Here is a 14238-nt window from a genome sequence, read left to right on the forward strand (position 1 = left end):
AAACTGTCTTGATGTTAGGGCCACAAGCAAGGCTTTTGAGACCAGTCTTAAGACTGAGGTAAACTTGTAGGGATGCAGGTGGTCCATAAACTAAAATAAATAAAAATGAAGTAGTAATAACGACAACAGTTTAAAAATAATGATGTAATTTTGTCTATGTACACGTTGCTCATTCTCCCCCCTTCCCCCAAATGAATACAACAACCAGAGCAGATACACATGATGAGATTATGGATTGGGATAAGGCGGCACTTCTGTAGTGACTGGGTCCCTAGCACCTTTCCTGTTGAAAATTGAATTCTGATTCCCAGAGCCTGCTACTTCTGAAACCAAACTGCTATTTGAACCATGATTAATGGTCACTTATTCTGCTTTGTTTCTATAGTTAATCCAGTTATCTGCCAGAATCACTGTTCTGTTTGCTGAAGTTATATCAGCTGTTATTTCATTTTGCTTGCCTGCTTTTACCTTTGCATACACAGTAGAGATTGTGGTTTACTTTTGACAGATGAATGTTTTGCATAAGGCACTAATATATTTTCTGGGAAAGCAATAATCTTTATTTTGGAGCATTGCATTTCCTGCTGTTGGAAAGAACCACAGCTCTCTTGACTCAGGAGAACTTTCCAGTTTGGCATTTATTGTCTAATCCTGGGGTTGTGGAGAGAAGAAACCAACCCATCCTAGAACCCTGCTGTATCTAAAGCTTGACAATTTTTGATTTAAATGTCCAGTAAATAAAAAAGAGAGCCAGTGTGGTCTACTGGTTAGAGCATTGGACTGGAAGTCAGGAGATCTGGGTTAAGAACATAAGACCATAAGAAGAGTCATGCTAGATCAGACCAATGGTTCATCTAGTCCAGCACTCTGTTCATACAGTGGCCAACCAGCTGTTGATGAGGGAAAAACAAGCAGGACATGGTGCAACAGTACCCTCTCACCCATATTCACCAACAACTAGTGTATACAGGCTTACTGCTTGTGATAGTGGAGGTAGCACATAGCCATCAGGACTAGTAGCCATTAATACCCTTTCCCCCCAGGAATTTTCCCATCACCTTTAAAGCAATCCAAATTGGTGGCCATCACCACATCTTGTAGTAGTGAATTCCAGGGTTCAACTATGTACTGTTCGAAGAAGAACTTCCTTTTATCTAGTCACTGAAAGCTCACTGGGTGACTTTGGGCCAGTCACACACTCTCAGCCTGACCTACCTTACAGCATTGTTATTGTGAGGATAAAATGGAGGGGAGGAGAATTATGAATGCCTCTTTGAGTTCCTTGGAGGGAAAAAACCAGGGCTTTCCAGCACAGAGTTGGAAGGAGAATGGGTGGGGCCTGCAGGAGAAGCTCATAGGTGGGAAGAAGAATGTGCTGTGGACCAGATCTGACCTGCAGGCCAGAGGTTCCCCATCCTTGGTTTAAACTTTGACAGGAGTTGGTCCTAGTATTTTGTGAGTGTTAGAGAGAGGAAGCATGTGCATGTGTGGGAGGCATTACTTACTTTTTGCCTGAGGTCCAAAGTGTATATTGGTTAGTTACGTTATGCTCTTTCATTAATCCTTCTAATTCTGAAAGTACAAAGCTTTAATCACCTTTCCTTCCTCTCACATGCATGGCTTCAGTGCCTCTATCCTGGCTTGTTAAAACACAGTTTCCCAGGACACCCAAACTGTAAATTGTGCTTTAATCAGTACTTACAAACCAGGATCTGAAACCATGGCTTATTGGATTGTGAACATTATGTCTGAACTTGGCAATAGAATCAGACTGTTAGTTAATGTAGTCCAGTGTTATTTGCTTTGCTTATAGAATGCACACTAAATAAAGAGGTTGTCCAGTTCTAGTGCAGATCCTTAAAAAGAATAGTTCAATGAAACTCAAGAGCATTTTTTAATATATCAAAATAACTGTACTAAGCACATATACTTCAAACTAATCCCAATTAGAATTCAGCCAGAAAAATGTTAAGTATTGCCATATAGCAATACACTATCCAGACCTTTGGGATGGCTCCTGACACTACCCAGATGGCTTTGGGCCAGATTAATATTGTTTTCTAATTTTGAATTTAGGCAAAGTTCTTGCATATTTTCCTTCTATTAGTCACACATTCTGTCCTTTGGAGAGATAGTGGAATTTGAATGCAGAGGTCAAAGAACTGACAGTATTCTCTAGCTTCTGCACACTAAAAGCACAAATATTTAGCCTGAGTTTTTTAGTGTGTGTGACTAAAACCCATTCAAGATGTTCAATTAGGTATCTGCTGGGACCAAAAACAACACTAATAACCAACATGGATGTCCACATATTTAGAATTAACATACTAGTGAAACAAATCAAGGTAAGTCAATGAATGGTTTACTTGCTTATTCCAAATGTGATCTGATTCTTTTCACCATAGTGCAGATAAGTGACAATGCATGTCTACTCAGAAGTAAGACCCATTGAGTTCAGTGGGACTTATTACAAGGTAAGTGCGTATTTAAATTACTGCATCATAAGTTACCAATAGATTTTTTTTAATTTTGCTTACAAAGGGAACCCAGGAAGAGAAACTGAGGGGAGGGTCATAGCTGATGTTTGCATGTGAAGAAGACAGAGTATACCATCAGGAACCTCATGTGGTATATTTGTTGCTGGACTATACCACTTCAGGCTGCAGACGGGGAATCAAATATTTCAAATATTTATGAAAACGTACTCCCTTCATATTCAGAGTTATCATGTCAGAGAGAGAACTAGATTATAATTTTCTCCCGGCAGGTTAATTTTGTATATATGGAGAGGGTTTTAAAAGAAATCCTAGGGGAGTGTTTGAATGTCTGCAGTCTGAAGTATTCAAGTACACACTCCAGCAAGAGATTGTGTCACGTGAGTCTGTTGGTTGTGTAGCCTGCCTACTTCTTTGAACCATGTGTGTTTGATTCTTGCTTGTTTTCACCCTGGATGAGAATGACTTTCAGTGCCCTTGAAAGCTTAATCCACTGGAGAGATACTCTTTAAAAATAAACCCAGTTGAATTATAGTGGGGGGGGGCAGTTCATTCGCTTGTGTATTACAGGCCACTGAATCTGGATTTTTGCCAAATTCACCAGCTTGAAGAAGTCAGAAGTGTATGAAGTACCACATGTTGATGGTAGCTAGTGCCTTGAGACACAAATGCTGGTGCTTTTACAATATTTCAGTGGCTTTACAACCCTTTCCAGATAGATAGATAGATAGATAGATAGATAGATAGAGTAATTCCATTTACATTTATTTGGGAGTATGCCCCACTGGATTTATATTTATTTATTACAGTCTTCCCCAAACTGATAGCCTCCAGATGTGTTGGAGTACAGCTCCCACCTCACAACTTCTTTCCTCATGCTGGTATTTATTTATTTAATTTATTTATTGCATTTATATACTCTCCCATATCCGAAGCTCTCTGGGTGGTCTACAAAAGGTTAAAACAATGAACATTAAAAACAGATATATAAAAATTAAAACCACTAAAATATATATAAAAAACAATATCCATTTAAAACAACTATTCTCAGTTAAAATCTCAGCATGTGCTGTTAAATGCCTGGGAGAAAAGAAAAGTGTTGACCTGGTGCCTAAAAGTTGACAATGTTGGTGCCAGGCGAGCCTTGTCGGGGAGATCATTCCATAATTGGGGGGGCACCACTGAGAAGGCCCTCTTCCTTGTTGCCATCCTCCGAACTTCCCTCGGAGTAGGCATTCAGAGGAGGACCTTAGATGATGAGCGCAGTGTACGGATAGGTTCATGTTGGGAGAGGCGTTCCATCGGGTATGGTGGTCCCAAGCTGTGTAAGGCTTTATAGGTTAAAACCAGCACCTTGAATTGATCCCAGAAACGTATAGGCAGCCAATACAAGTGGGCCAGAATCGGTCTTATATGTTCAAACTTTCTGGTTCCAGTTATTAATCTGGCCACTGCATTTTGCACAAGCTGCAGCTTCCGAACCGTCTTCAAAGGCAGCCCCAAGTAGAGCGCATTGCAGTAATCTAATTTGGAGGTTACCAGGGCATGGGCGACTGAAGCTAGGTTATCCCTGTCCAGATAGGGGCGTAGCTGGGCCACCAACCAAAGTTGGTAGAAGGCACTCTGTGCCGCCGAGGCCACCAGAGCCTCAAGGGGCAGAGACGATTCTAGGAGAACCGTGTATGCGTGTAGTTGGCAGGGTAAGAAGGCACCACTGTGCTAGCTCTGGTGCTGATAAAAGTGATTAAAATCTTTAATAATTCTTGTCTGTGTCCAGAATGCTCGATGTTTCGGATTAAAAATAATCCTTCCTCAGGAGCTACAATCAATCAAATTAACACAGTTTTAAAACTTACTTACAAAACCAAATTCACATGGGATACAACCCCCAAGCTACGAACCTGCTCCTTCAGAGGGAGTGCAACCCCATCCAGAACTGGTTGAACACCCCCCATCCCGTCAGAGGAACCACCCACTAACAGCATCTCAGTCTTGACTGGATTGAGTTTCAGTTTATTAGCTCTCATCCAGTCCATGGTCACAGACAAGCACTGGTTCAGCACATCCACAGCCTCACCTGATGAAGATGAAAATGAGAAATAGAGCTGCGTGTCGTCAGCGTACTGATGACAACACACTCCAAAACTCCGGATGACCGCACCCAACGGTTTCATGTAAATGTTGAACAGCATGGGGGACAAGACTGACCCCTGCAGAACCCCATACTGGAGAATCCATGGGGTTCCCTGAGCACCACCTTCTGGAGCCGACCCACCAAGTAGGAGTGGAACCACTGCAATGCAGTACCTCCCACTCCCAACTCAACCAGTCACTCCAGAAGGATATCATGGTCAATGGTATCGAAAGCCGCTGAGAGATCAAGGAGAATCAACAGAGCCACACTCCCTCTGTCTTTCTCCCGACATAGTTCATCATACAGGGCGACCAAGGCTGCTTCCGTGCCAAAACAAGGCCTGAAACCTGACTGAAATGGATCCAGATAATCAGTCTCATCCAAGAGTGTCTGGAGCTGGCCCACAACCACCCGCTCAAGGACCTTGCCCAGGAAAGGAACATTTGCCTGTAGTTACTAAGATTTTCCGGGTCCAAAGAAGTTTTCTTCAGGAGTGGTCTCACTACCGCCTCTTTCAGACGGCCTGGGACCACTCCCTCTCGCAGAGAGTCATAAATCACTTCCTTGGCCCAGCCGGCTGTTCCATCCCTGCTAGCTCTTATTAGCCAAGAGGGGCAAAGATCCAACACAGAGGTGGTCGCACGAACCTGTCCAAGCACCTTGTCAACATCCTCGAGCTGTACCAACCGAAACTCATCCAAGAAAACTGGACAAAGCTGTGCTCTGGACGCCTCACTAGATTCAGCTGCCAAAACACTGGAATCTAGGTCCTGGTGGATGCAAAAGTGTTTATTCTGGAAGTGCCTAGCAAATTCATTACAGCAGGCCTTGGTTGATTCTACCATGTCCTTGGGGCCGGCATGTAATAGCCCCCAGACAACTCTGAAAAGCTCCTATGGATGGCAGATTGATGATTTGATAGTGGCAGCAAGTTATTGTTTTTTTGCTGCCCTCACTGCTCCTGAATATACCTTACCGTAGGCACTTACCAGTGTTTGGTTGTATCCACTAGGAGTTCGTCTCCATCTGCCCTCAAGCCGTCCCCTATTTTGCTGGTAGGGGTGATGGGAGTGGCAACTTAACCTATATGGACAGTGCCGGGTTGGAGGAAGGCTGCTTTACTGCATGTCTGTCCCACCCTTTCTCCAAGAGCTCAGTGTGGTCCACCTGGTTTATTTATTTATTATTGCATTTATATCCCCCTTTTTTCCTCCAAGGAACCCAAGGCGGCGGACATAATCCTCCTCTGCATTTTATCCTCACAACAACAACCCTGTGAGGTAGGCTGGGCTGAGAGTCTGGCCACAGCTAGACCTAAGGTTTATCCTGGGATCATCCAGGGTTCACCCCTGCCTGAGCACTGGATCCTCTGTGTGTCACCTAGATTAACAGGTTTGACCCCTGGACAATCCAGGGATAAACCTTAGGTCTAGCTATGGCCTCTGTGACTGGCCCAAAGTCACCCAGTGGGTTTCCATAGCCGAGTGGGGATTAGAACCCGGATCTCCCGACTTCCAGTCCAACATTTTAGCCACGACACCACACTGGCTCTTCCCATGCTGGCATTTTATCCTCACAGCAAACCTGTGGGATAGATTAGGCTGAGAGAAAATGACTGCTCCAAAGCTATCAAGTGAGTGTCATGAGGTGGAGTTTTGAACCCAGGTCTCTCCTGTCCTAGCCTGACACTCTATCTGTTAAACTACAGTGTTGCTCTGTAGGTGTTAAAATGTCAGTAACTAAAAATAAAAATCTGCCTTATTTTGCACATTATTGTGTCTTTTTTTTTGCTGTGGTGCTTTAACATAGCTTCCCCTCTGCAACTTGTGCAAGTTTATGCTGCAAAGGATCTGTTTTAAAAAATCCATCCGAGGTCTGTGTCCATAGCAGAGCGGTTCACCAATAACAAGTGACTGGTCATAATAACACTTTGCTAATGTCATGGTGACCCTTTCATTGTTAAAGTCCATAAGATACTAGTTTCTCATCTGTTGATTCATGTTAAACAGGAACAGGTTGGTTTGTTCCTGTTTAATATGACCCAATACAAGAAAAACAGAGAAATGTGGCTGTTCAAAGGCCCTACGGATAGCCTCCAAGCACCCAGGTTTGTTTCATTTAAATAAGAAAAGCTGCACGCTATAGTCAATAAAGCCACTTCCAAGATCTATACAATTATCCAACCAAGAAGATAGAAATAATAACTAAAGAGAGATTAATTCTGATAATATCTAGTTTGTTGCCAGAATAAATATGCCATCCCATTCTTGGGAGTGGTTACTGGTGAGGAAAGACATTTTAGAGATTACTCCTCTACACTTGCAAAAACAAACAAACAGAATTAGAAAAGGTGAAAATAAAGATGAGTTACTTAGTTTTAAGGCTTTATGTTAGAAATTGTTTTAAAGTTTTGTATTTTTATTATCCGCGTGTACGTAAGCCACTTTCGAAATTTCTGGAATTATAAAGTGTGGGTACCATAAAAATATATATGCAAAAATATATTAATTTTCCCGACTGTGGAATGATCTTCCTGATAAGGCTCGCCTGGCGCCAGCATTGTTATCTTTTCGGTGCCAGGTCAAGACTTTTCTCTTCTCCCAGGCATTTTAACAGCATTCTACAACGTTAAGTTTGTTTTTAATGGACCCCAGAATTGTTGTTTTTATACTGTTTTTTATGTTTTTTAAATTTTGTATACTTTTAATGTTTACTATTTTTAATTGTTGTAAACCGCCCAGAGAGCTTTGGCTGTGGGGCGGTATATAAATGTAAATAAATAAATAAATAAATTAGGACTGGTCTTCCTTCATTTCATTTTAGCAGTTTGACCAAATATGGGGAACAAAACAGTTTGGGGAGGGGGCAAAAAAAAGTTTGAGGGAGGGATGGAGAAAGGGAAGTGTCTTATAGGAAGCTGGCTTATACCAAGTCAGACTATTGGAGAACCTAAGAGCCACACTGGATCAGAGCAAGGGTCCATCTAGTCCAGCATTCTGTTCACACAGTGGCTGACCAGTGGAGCATCTAGCCCAGTATTGTTGACCCTGACTGGCAACGGCTTTCTAGGGTTTCAGACAGGAATCTTTCCAGCCCTACATAGTGATGCTGGGGACTTTCTGCAAGCAAAGCATATGTTATTCCATTGAATTATGGCCCTGGCAAGGGGAAATATTCTTGTCTCCAGTGCTTCTTTTCTTTTTAAACCTTCCCCACTCCCATTTTTTCCTTTTCTTTTGCAGTTTTTAAAATCCAGAATTTTGGGTGGGACAGCAGCAGAGCTTTGGTTGCCACTGTTCTTCCTTCCCAAAGAGCACCTGCAAGGTGCTAGGGAGGTTGTGGGCTCTCCCACACTAGAGGCCTTCAAGAGGCAGCTGGACAACTGTCTGTCAGGGATGCTTTAGGGTGGATTCCTGCATTGAGCAGGGGGTTGGACTCGATGGCCTTGTAGGCCCCTTCCAACTCTGCTATTCTATGATTCTATGGTTCTATGAAGGGACACTTGCTGAGTTTAATGAGGTTTACTCCCAAGTGTGCTTTCTAAGGTGTGAGCAGCACTGAAATCAATCAGCTGGGCTTCCTTCTGAATTGGCTTGCATAGGATTTTATGCATGTCCCATTGATTTTGCTGAGAGAGTATGTGCTTAGTTTCTTTCCCATGGAAATCAATGAGATTTGGACTGCCTTAACTCTGGTTGGAAAATGACCCAATTCTGGATGTCACTTCTGCCTCATGATGGAGTCTTTCTTTCCTTCTTTCGTCCTTGCAGGTCAACATAACTATTTATGTGCTGGCCGGAATGACTGCATAGTGGATAAAATTCGTCGGAAGAACTGTCCTGCATGCCGCTTGAGGAAGTGCTGTCAAGCTGGAATGGTACTTGGAGGTAGGCACTTTGCAGAGCTTTAATTCAGGGGGGGAAACGCAGGCCTAATCTACACCAAGTAGGATATTGCACTATGGAAGTGGTATGAAAGCGGTATATAAAAGGCAGGAGCTGCACTACTGCTTTATAGTGGTATTGAAGTGCACTGCAGGATCTTTACTACTCCTTTATAATGGTACTGAAGTGCACTGACAACTGTTGGGGCTCATGGCACATCTACACCAAACAGGATATAACACTATGAAAGTGGTATGAAAGCAGTATATAAAAGACAGGAGCCACACTATGGCTTTATAGCAGTATTGATGTGCACTGACAACTGGTGGGACTCATGGCACATCTACACCAAACAGGATATAACACTATGAAAGCGGTATATAAAAGGCAGGAGCCACAGGGCTTTATAGCAGTATTGATGTGCACTGACAACTGTTGCAGCCCATTGACACGTACCATATACTGCTTTCATACCACTTTCATAGTGCAATATCCTGCTTGGTGTAGATTAGGTCAGTGTTTATTATAAGAGTGTGTGTGTGTGTGTGTGTGTGTGTGTTAGTGATAATGGTGTGTGTGTGTCAGGGGGTCTTCAGTCATCTTTATAGATCAGTTAAATATTGCAGCTCTAATTGAATTGGAATTAAAATATTTGATTAATCATGGTGTTTTCCATCATGTTCCATTCGTATCTGAAGGGAGGATAGAAACTCAAGATTTAGATGCTGAGACATGTATTTTGGTTGCTAATTTTACATATTTACCTGAACTTCCAGGGATGATAAAGTAAGTCAGGCTGACTTTGACTTACTTGATTAGCTTTAAAAACATACTTATTTAATGGAAGGAGTCTTATGGCTGATCTTCTAATAGCACAATCCCATGCATGTTTGCTCAAGAATAGATCCTGTGTTCAGATGACATGCTTAGCCACACTGGCTTAAGCATTTTGAGCTAAACATTATGGCTTAGTGTGTCATGTGAACCATTCCTAACCAAGTAGGCTACATAACCATGGTTTAAACATAGGCCTTTGCTAGACCTACCAAAAATTCCACACCGGACAAGGGGAGACCCTGCGATGCAAGTATCATGGGATGTTGCCCTAGTCTACACATCAGGTGCGACAAGCTCAAGGAGAGACCCGTCACGTCCACCATTTATTTTTTTAAAAAAAGGAACGGAGCGCACGAACACGAACAATTTTTTTTAAAAAAATTGGGTTTCCCTGCTCCTCCCATCCTGCCCCCGATGGGCGCAGCGCTCCTGGGGAGCGCTGCACCCCGTGCGTAGCTCTGCAGCTTTTCTCACGCGGAGCTGGGGAAAAGCCGCAAAATGGGCCACCGCTTGCGGTCTTGGGCTCAGCCCAAGACTGCGGGAAAAATTAGGCTTGAAGGGGTAGGCTATATCCCGGGGCCAGGCAGGGTTGATCCCTGCCTGAGCTCAGGATCCCCTGTGCCTCATCTGGATGCATAGGGACAATCCCGGGTATCACCTCGGGATATAGCCTGGTCTAGCAAAAGCCATACTCACGAACCATCTGCTGCAAAAGTGTTAGTGACCTAACCATGGCTTAGCGTGTTCAGTGGAGCTTACATCCTAGTAAGTGTGCTTAGGTCTACAGCGTAAGAGTCAAGATGCATTTTAACAAAATATAATTATTCAGCAAGGTCTCCCATTCATCATAAATAAATAAATAAAGATGGAGTGATCTTTTTCAGGCTGTATTCATATGTCTTGTCACTTGGTTAATAATCCAGTGATATCTAACATTTTGAATCATGCTTGGGTGGGAGAATTGTTTTTATTTAATTTTGATTTATGTAATGTCTGAAAATGACACTCTGCTCTTTCTATCCGTCGCCATTTATTCTCAAAGAGGCAAGAGTTGCTTAAAGTCCGCATCCAGTAGCTAGGGAAAGACAGAAATAACCCAAATGTAGAGGAGAAGGAGGAAGAGGAGAAGATGCTGACAATTGAACTGATACACATTTTAACAAGTTAAATTGCACCCCATTGGATTAACTAAGGCAATAGAGAAGGGACGAAATCCGGGATCGTCAATATGCGTCTACATGACACACAGGGGATCCCAGGAGCAGGGTGGGATGATCCCTCCCTTGCCTGGGATCTCGCTCTCCCCTTCGAGCCTGCTTTTTCCACGGTCTCGGGATTATCACAAGACCACAGAATGTGTGTGTGAGTGTCGCAGTTTGTCCCAGTTCCTCGCGCAGAGTTGGGACCTGGGCACGGGGCACAGAGCTCCTCAAGAGCTCTGCGCCCGTCGGTGGTGAGGTGGGGTGAGCGGGGAAATTAATTATTTTTTTAAAAAACTTACCTATTGCGCATGACCGTTTGTGCGCTCTTCTTCTTTAACAACAACAACAAAAATGACGGCTGCGACGTCCTCTCCTTCCGAGGTCGTCACGCACCCCGTGTATACAGAGGGGGAGATATCACGATAAAAATCACGAGATCCTCACCCCACTGTCGCACTACACCTGTAGGTCTAGCTGAGGCCTAAGAATCTTCTTGAAACAAGAGGAATTAAGCCAGGATACTTAATAATAGGTTTTGAAAAGGTTTTTGTATAATCTTTGTGACTATTGATTTTTGTGGGGTAATTATTTCCTTCCTACTTTAATTAGCAAAAATAAATTATATGCAGATAACAATTTTATTCTGTTATACCTCAGGGTCCATAATTGCATCAGCAGGTCACCACGGGTGAGCACATTTTTTGTTCTGGTGAAACACCCCAGCTATTGTCTAGATTCAGCAGAGAAGAGAAGGAGATATTGCCAACCTTGCATTGAGCAAGGCAGAGAATGCAGTGAGTCAGCTTGCTGCTTTCTCAGCCTTTTTGAAGTCCAGGAGTTCTTCTGTTTTTCTCCAGGCTCGGTAGAATGGCAGGAGAATCTCCAGGCTTTGCACTGTGCGTTGGATAGGCTCAGCATAATGTTTTTTAGCCACTGTTCTTCTACACTGCTTATAGCTGGTGAAGATGCCAGGTTCTTGTCCCTACAGTTGCGCTGGGCCAGGGAGGTTACTGGAGCACCTCAACAGGGAAGAATGCAAGAAGTCCACTTTTGCTACATGAGTTGCATGCTCCTAAATCTGGATCCAACCCAAGACTTTTAACCATGCAATTCTTTCCATGTTTACATGTCCCCACTGCGTTCATGCATATGAGAATAGGATTGCAGCCCAGTTCTCCCATTCAAACCAGTGGGAGCTAGAAGTGAGACCTTAATTTTATAATCCAGCTGTATATCGCGACTGAATAAAAGTTCAATGTATTGGGGGAAAGGAGGAACCTGCAGTGTCTTCTTTTCCATCTTCTTTTCCTTTCAAAAAAGGAAAGTTGGCTACAGGAGCCAACTTGCCTGGCTTTTCTTAAACTAAAACCGATTTCCAAAGCACAGTTTCAACATCATTTGACGGTGGTTATATCTCAGCAGAATGTTACGCCTGCCGGTGATAGAGTGAACTCAAATTGCATCATAAGTAGGTAGCTTACCTTTGTGATCTTAATCTTCTGCTAAAAAGTGTGATTTCCCCGACCTCAGCTATTTCAGCAAATGCCCCCGCCATTCTTGATGGTAATTAAATTAAGATTGCATATACTCAAATAAGTGTACTCATGGAACTTGGCTTCTGCCACATTATTCCCGTGCTTTATTGTAACTAAACCTAAGCAATTGCAACTAAAATAGCTGCATATTGCTTCCTATTGTTTGTACCATCTCCTTCCTCTAAATTTTAGTGTGTAAGCTTGTCAGGGAAGGGACCTGTCCTCTTTTACTTCATAATGCACTGGTGATGCTGTTGTTATTCATGATGATGATGATTTTATCCTGCTACAGAAAGACTACACTTAGTCCCCCCCCCCAATATCCTACTCATTTCGTCTCCCATGTTTACAAAAGTATGAAATCCTTATTGGCAAACAGATACAAGCTAGCTATGAAAGCGATAGCCTCTCCCACGTTGGCAGCCTGAAAGACAAGGGAATGTTTTATGAATCTTCATATGATAGATTATCTAAGAATGCCTGACGTTTACAGATGCTTTGGTGTATTTGTTTTATTTATAAATTTGTCTAATTATGCTGTGTATTTTTCTTTTGTTGTAGCTCACATCCTTTGCTACCTCCTGGATGTTTCAAGGCTTAGGTGTTCTGGCACCCCCAGCTGTTTTGTGCAAGCAATATAGCAGCTTTGCTTCCATAACGATAGCCAAATGGGCACTCCCATTTTCTTCTGCCCCAAATGTATATGGGAGGTGGGGTTGTTGGGGGTATCGCATAAGGGAAAAGGGTAAACATTCGCTTATCCCTGGCTGTGGTCCTCATCCAGGGAACGAGGCAGCGCCTGAACGAGGCGGAACCAATGCCATTTAGAAAGGGCAAGGTTAAAGTGAGAAAGCCCATTCCTAGAGAGGAAGGAGAAACTGTAAAGACAGGAAGTGAGACTGAAAGTTTTTTTCCCCAATATTAAAAGTTTACTGAGAAGTAAGCATAAGAACAGGTGTTGGCAATTACGTGAACCATTGGTGTATCAAAGTGGGTGCACAGGCATGTGTAGGGGGATGGATTGCATCTCTGGCCATTTCTACACCAGCCCAGTGTAAAGCAAGGAAGGGGGGAGGATCTCGTGATATCCTGATTGCGAGATCCTCCCCTTAGTCCACATGGGGGCGCAATATCCCAGGAGGAAGGAGGGCGTCGTGCCTGCCATTTTTTTAAAAAAAAGAAGCTGAGGACACATGCACTCCAATGAAACATGAGGTTTTTTTAAAAAAAAACAGCCCCAACCCCTCTCCCCTGCACCCTCATCCTCCCAGCCTGGCTCCTTCCCTCTACTGCTCTCTGCTACTCACAGGGAAGAGGGAAGAAGCCGGGATGGGCGGCGACACCTCCTGTGGTCTTGGGACGATCCCGAGGCCACGGGAAGAGTCGGATTTTTCCAGGGAATACTTATCCCTGGGAAAACACGTTCTTGGCACTCCTTATAGAATCATAGAATAGCAGAGTTGGAAGGGGCCTACAAGGCCATCGAGTCCAACCCCCTGCTCAATGCAGGAATCCACCCTAAAGCATCCCTGACAGATGGTTGTCCAGCTGCCTCCCTCCCGAGAGTCCCTGCACATCATTTGGATGCACAGGGACTCGGTCGTGACCAGCCCGCATTAACTAGGAATAAGTGAGGATACAGAGTTCAGATGTAACAACAAACTCAGTTAATGCAAGCTGAGATTCCATTTTCAAACCATGTTTTATAATCCTGCTTTATTAACCACAAATGGTGATTAGTGAGCCTGGTTAGGTGCATACATACAAACTGGAGTTTAAACTAAAGAAAGATGTCTTAGCAATGCATCCAAAGTGGGCGATTAAACGTGCATTACATAGTTGCCTTTATTAGGGCCGTTTTTTAAGCCAGTGTCAGTGGTTACTGGGTTGCTATAATGTTTCCCCTTAGTCAGAAAAAAATGAAATGAAAAAAGATGTAGAACGAATACCAAACATATTTTTTTGTCTTTGGAAAAGAATAGAAGTGCTTTCTGGCCTTTCGTTATTTATTTTTAGTATTTGTTAAATGTAGTTCAAGGTTTATAAACATTCTTGCCTGAGCTAGTAGCTGGGGCATCAGGAAATAAGTGGTTTGGATGGAATACATTGGCAGCTGCACCAGTGCAAGGTCATGTGGCCTGTGAGGGAATG

The 14238-nt window shown here is 43.2% G+C and overlaps 1 protein-coding gene across 1 annotated transcript in view; it reads left to right on the top strand.

The window, feature by feature from the left end:
* The window catches only part of PGR (progesterone receptor), a 77375-nt gene that overhangs the window by 23442 nt on the left and 39695 nt on the right, over positions 1–14238 (top strand). The window contains exon 3 of the mRNA XM_063127118.1: positions 8400–8516. Within this exon, the coding sequence (XP_062983188.1) occupies positions 8400–8516 (117 nt within the window). The remainder of the gene's footprint in view (positions 1–8399; positions 8517–14238) is intronic.

The sequence above is a fragment of the Elgaria multicarinata genome, chromosome 5, assembly GCF_023053635.1.
Source record: "Elgaria multicarinata webbii isolate HBS135686 ecotype San Diego chromosome 5, rElgMul1.1.pri, whole genome shotgun sequence".
In the NCBI taxonomy this organism is placed as follows: Eukaryota; Metazoa; Chordata; class Lepidosauria; order Squamata; family Anguidae; genus Elgaria; species Elgaria multicarinata.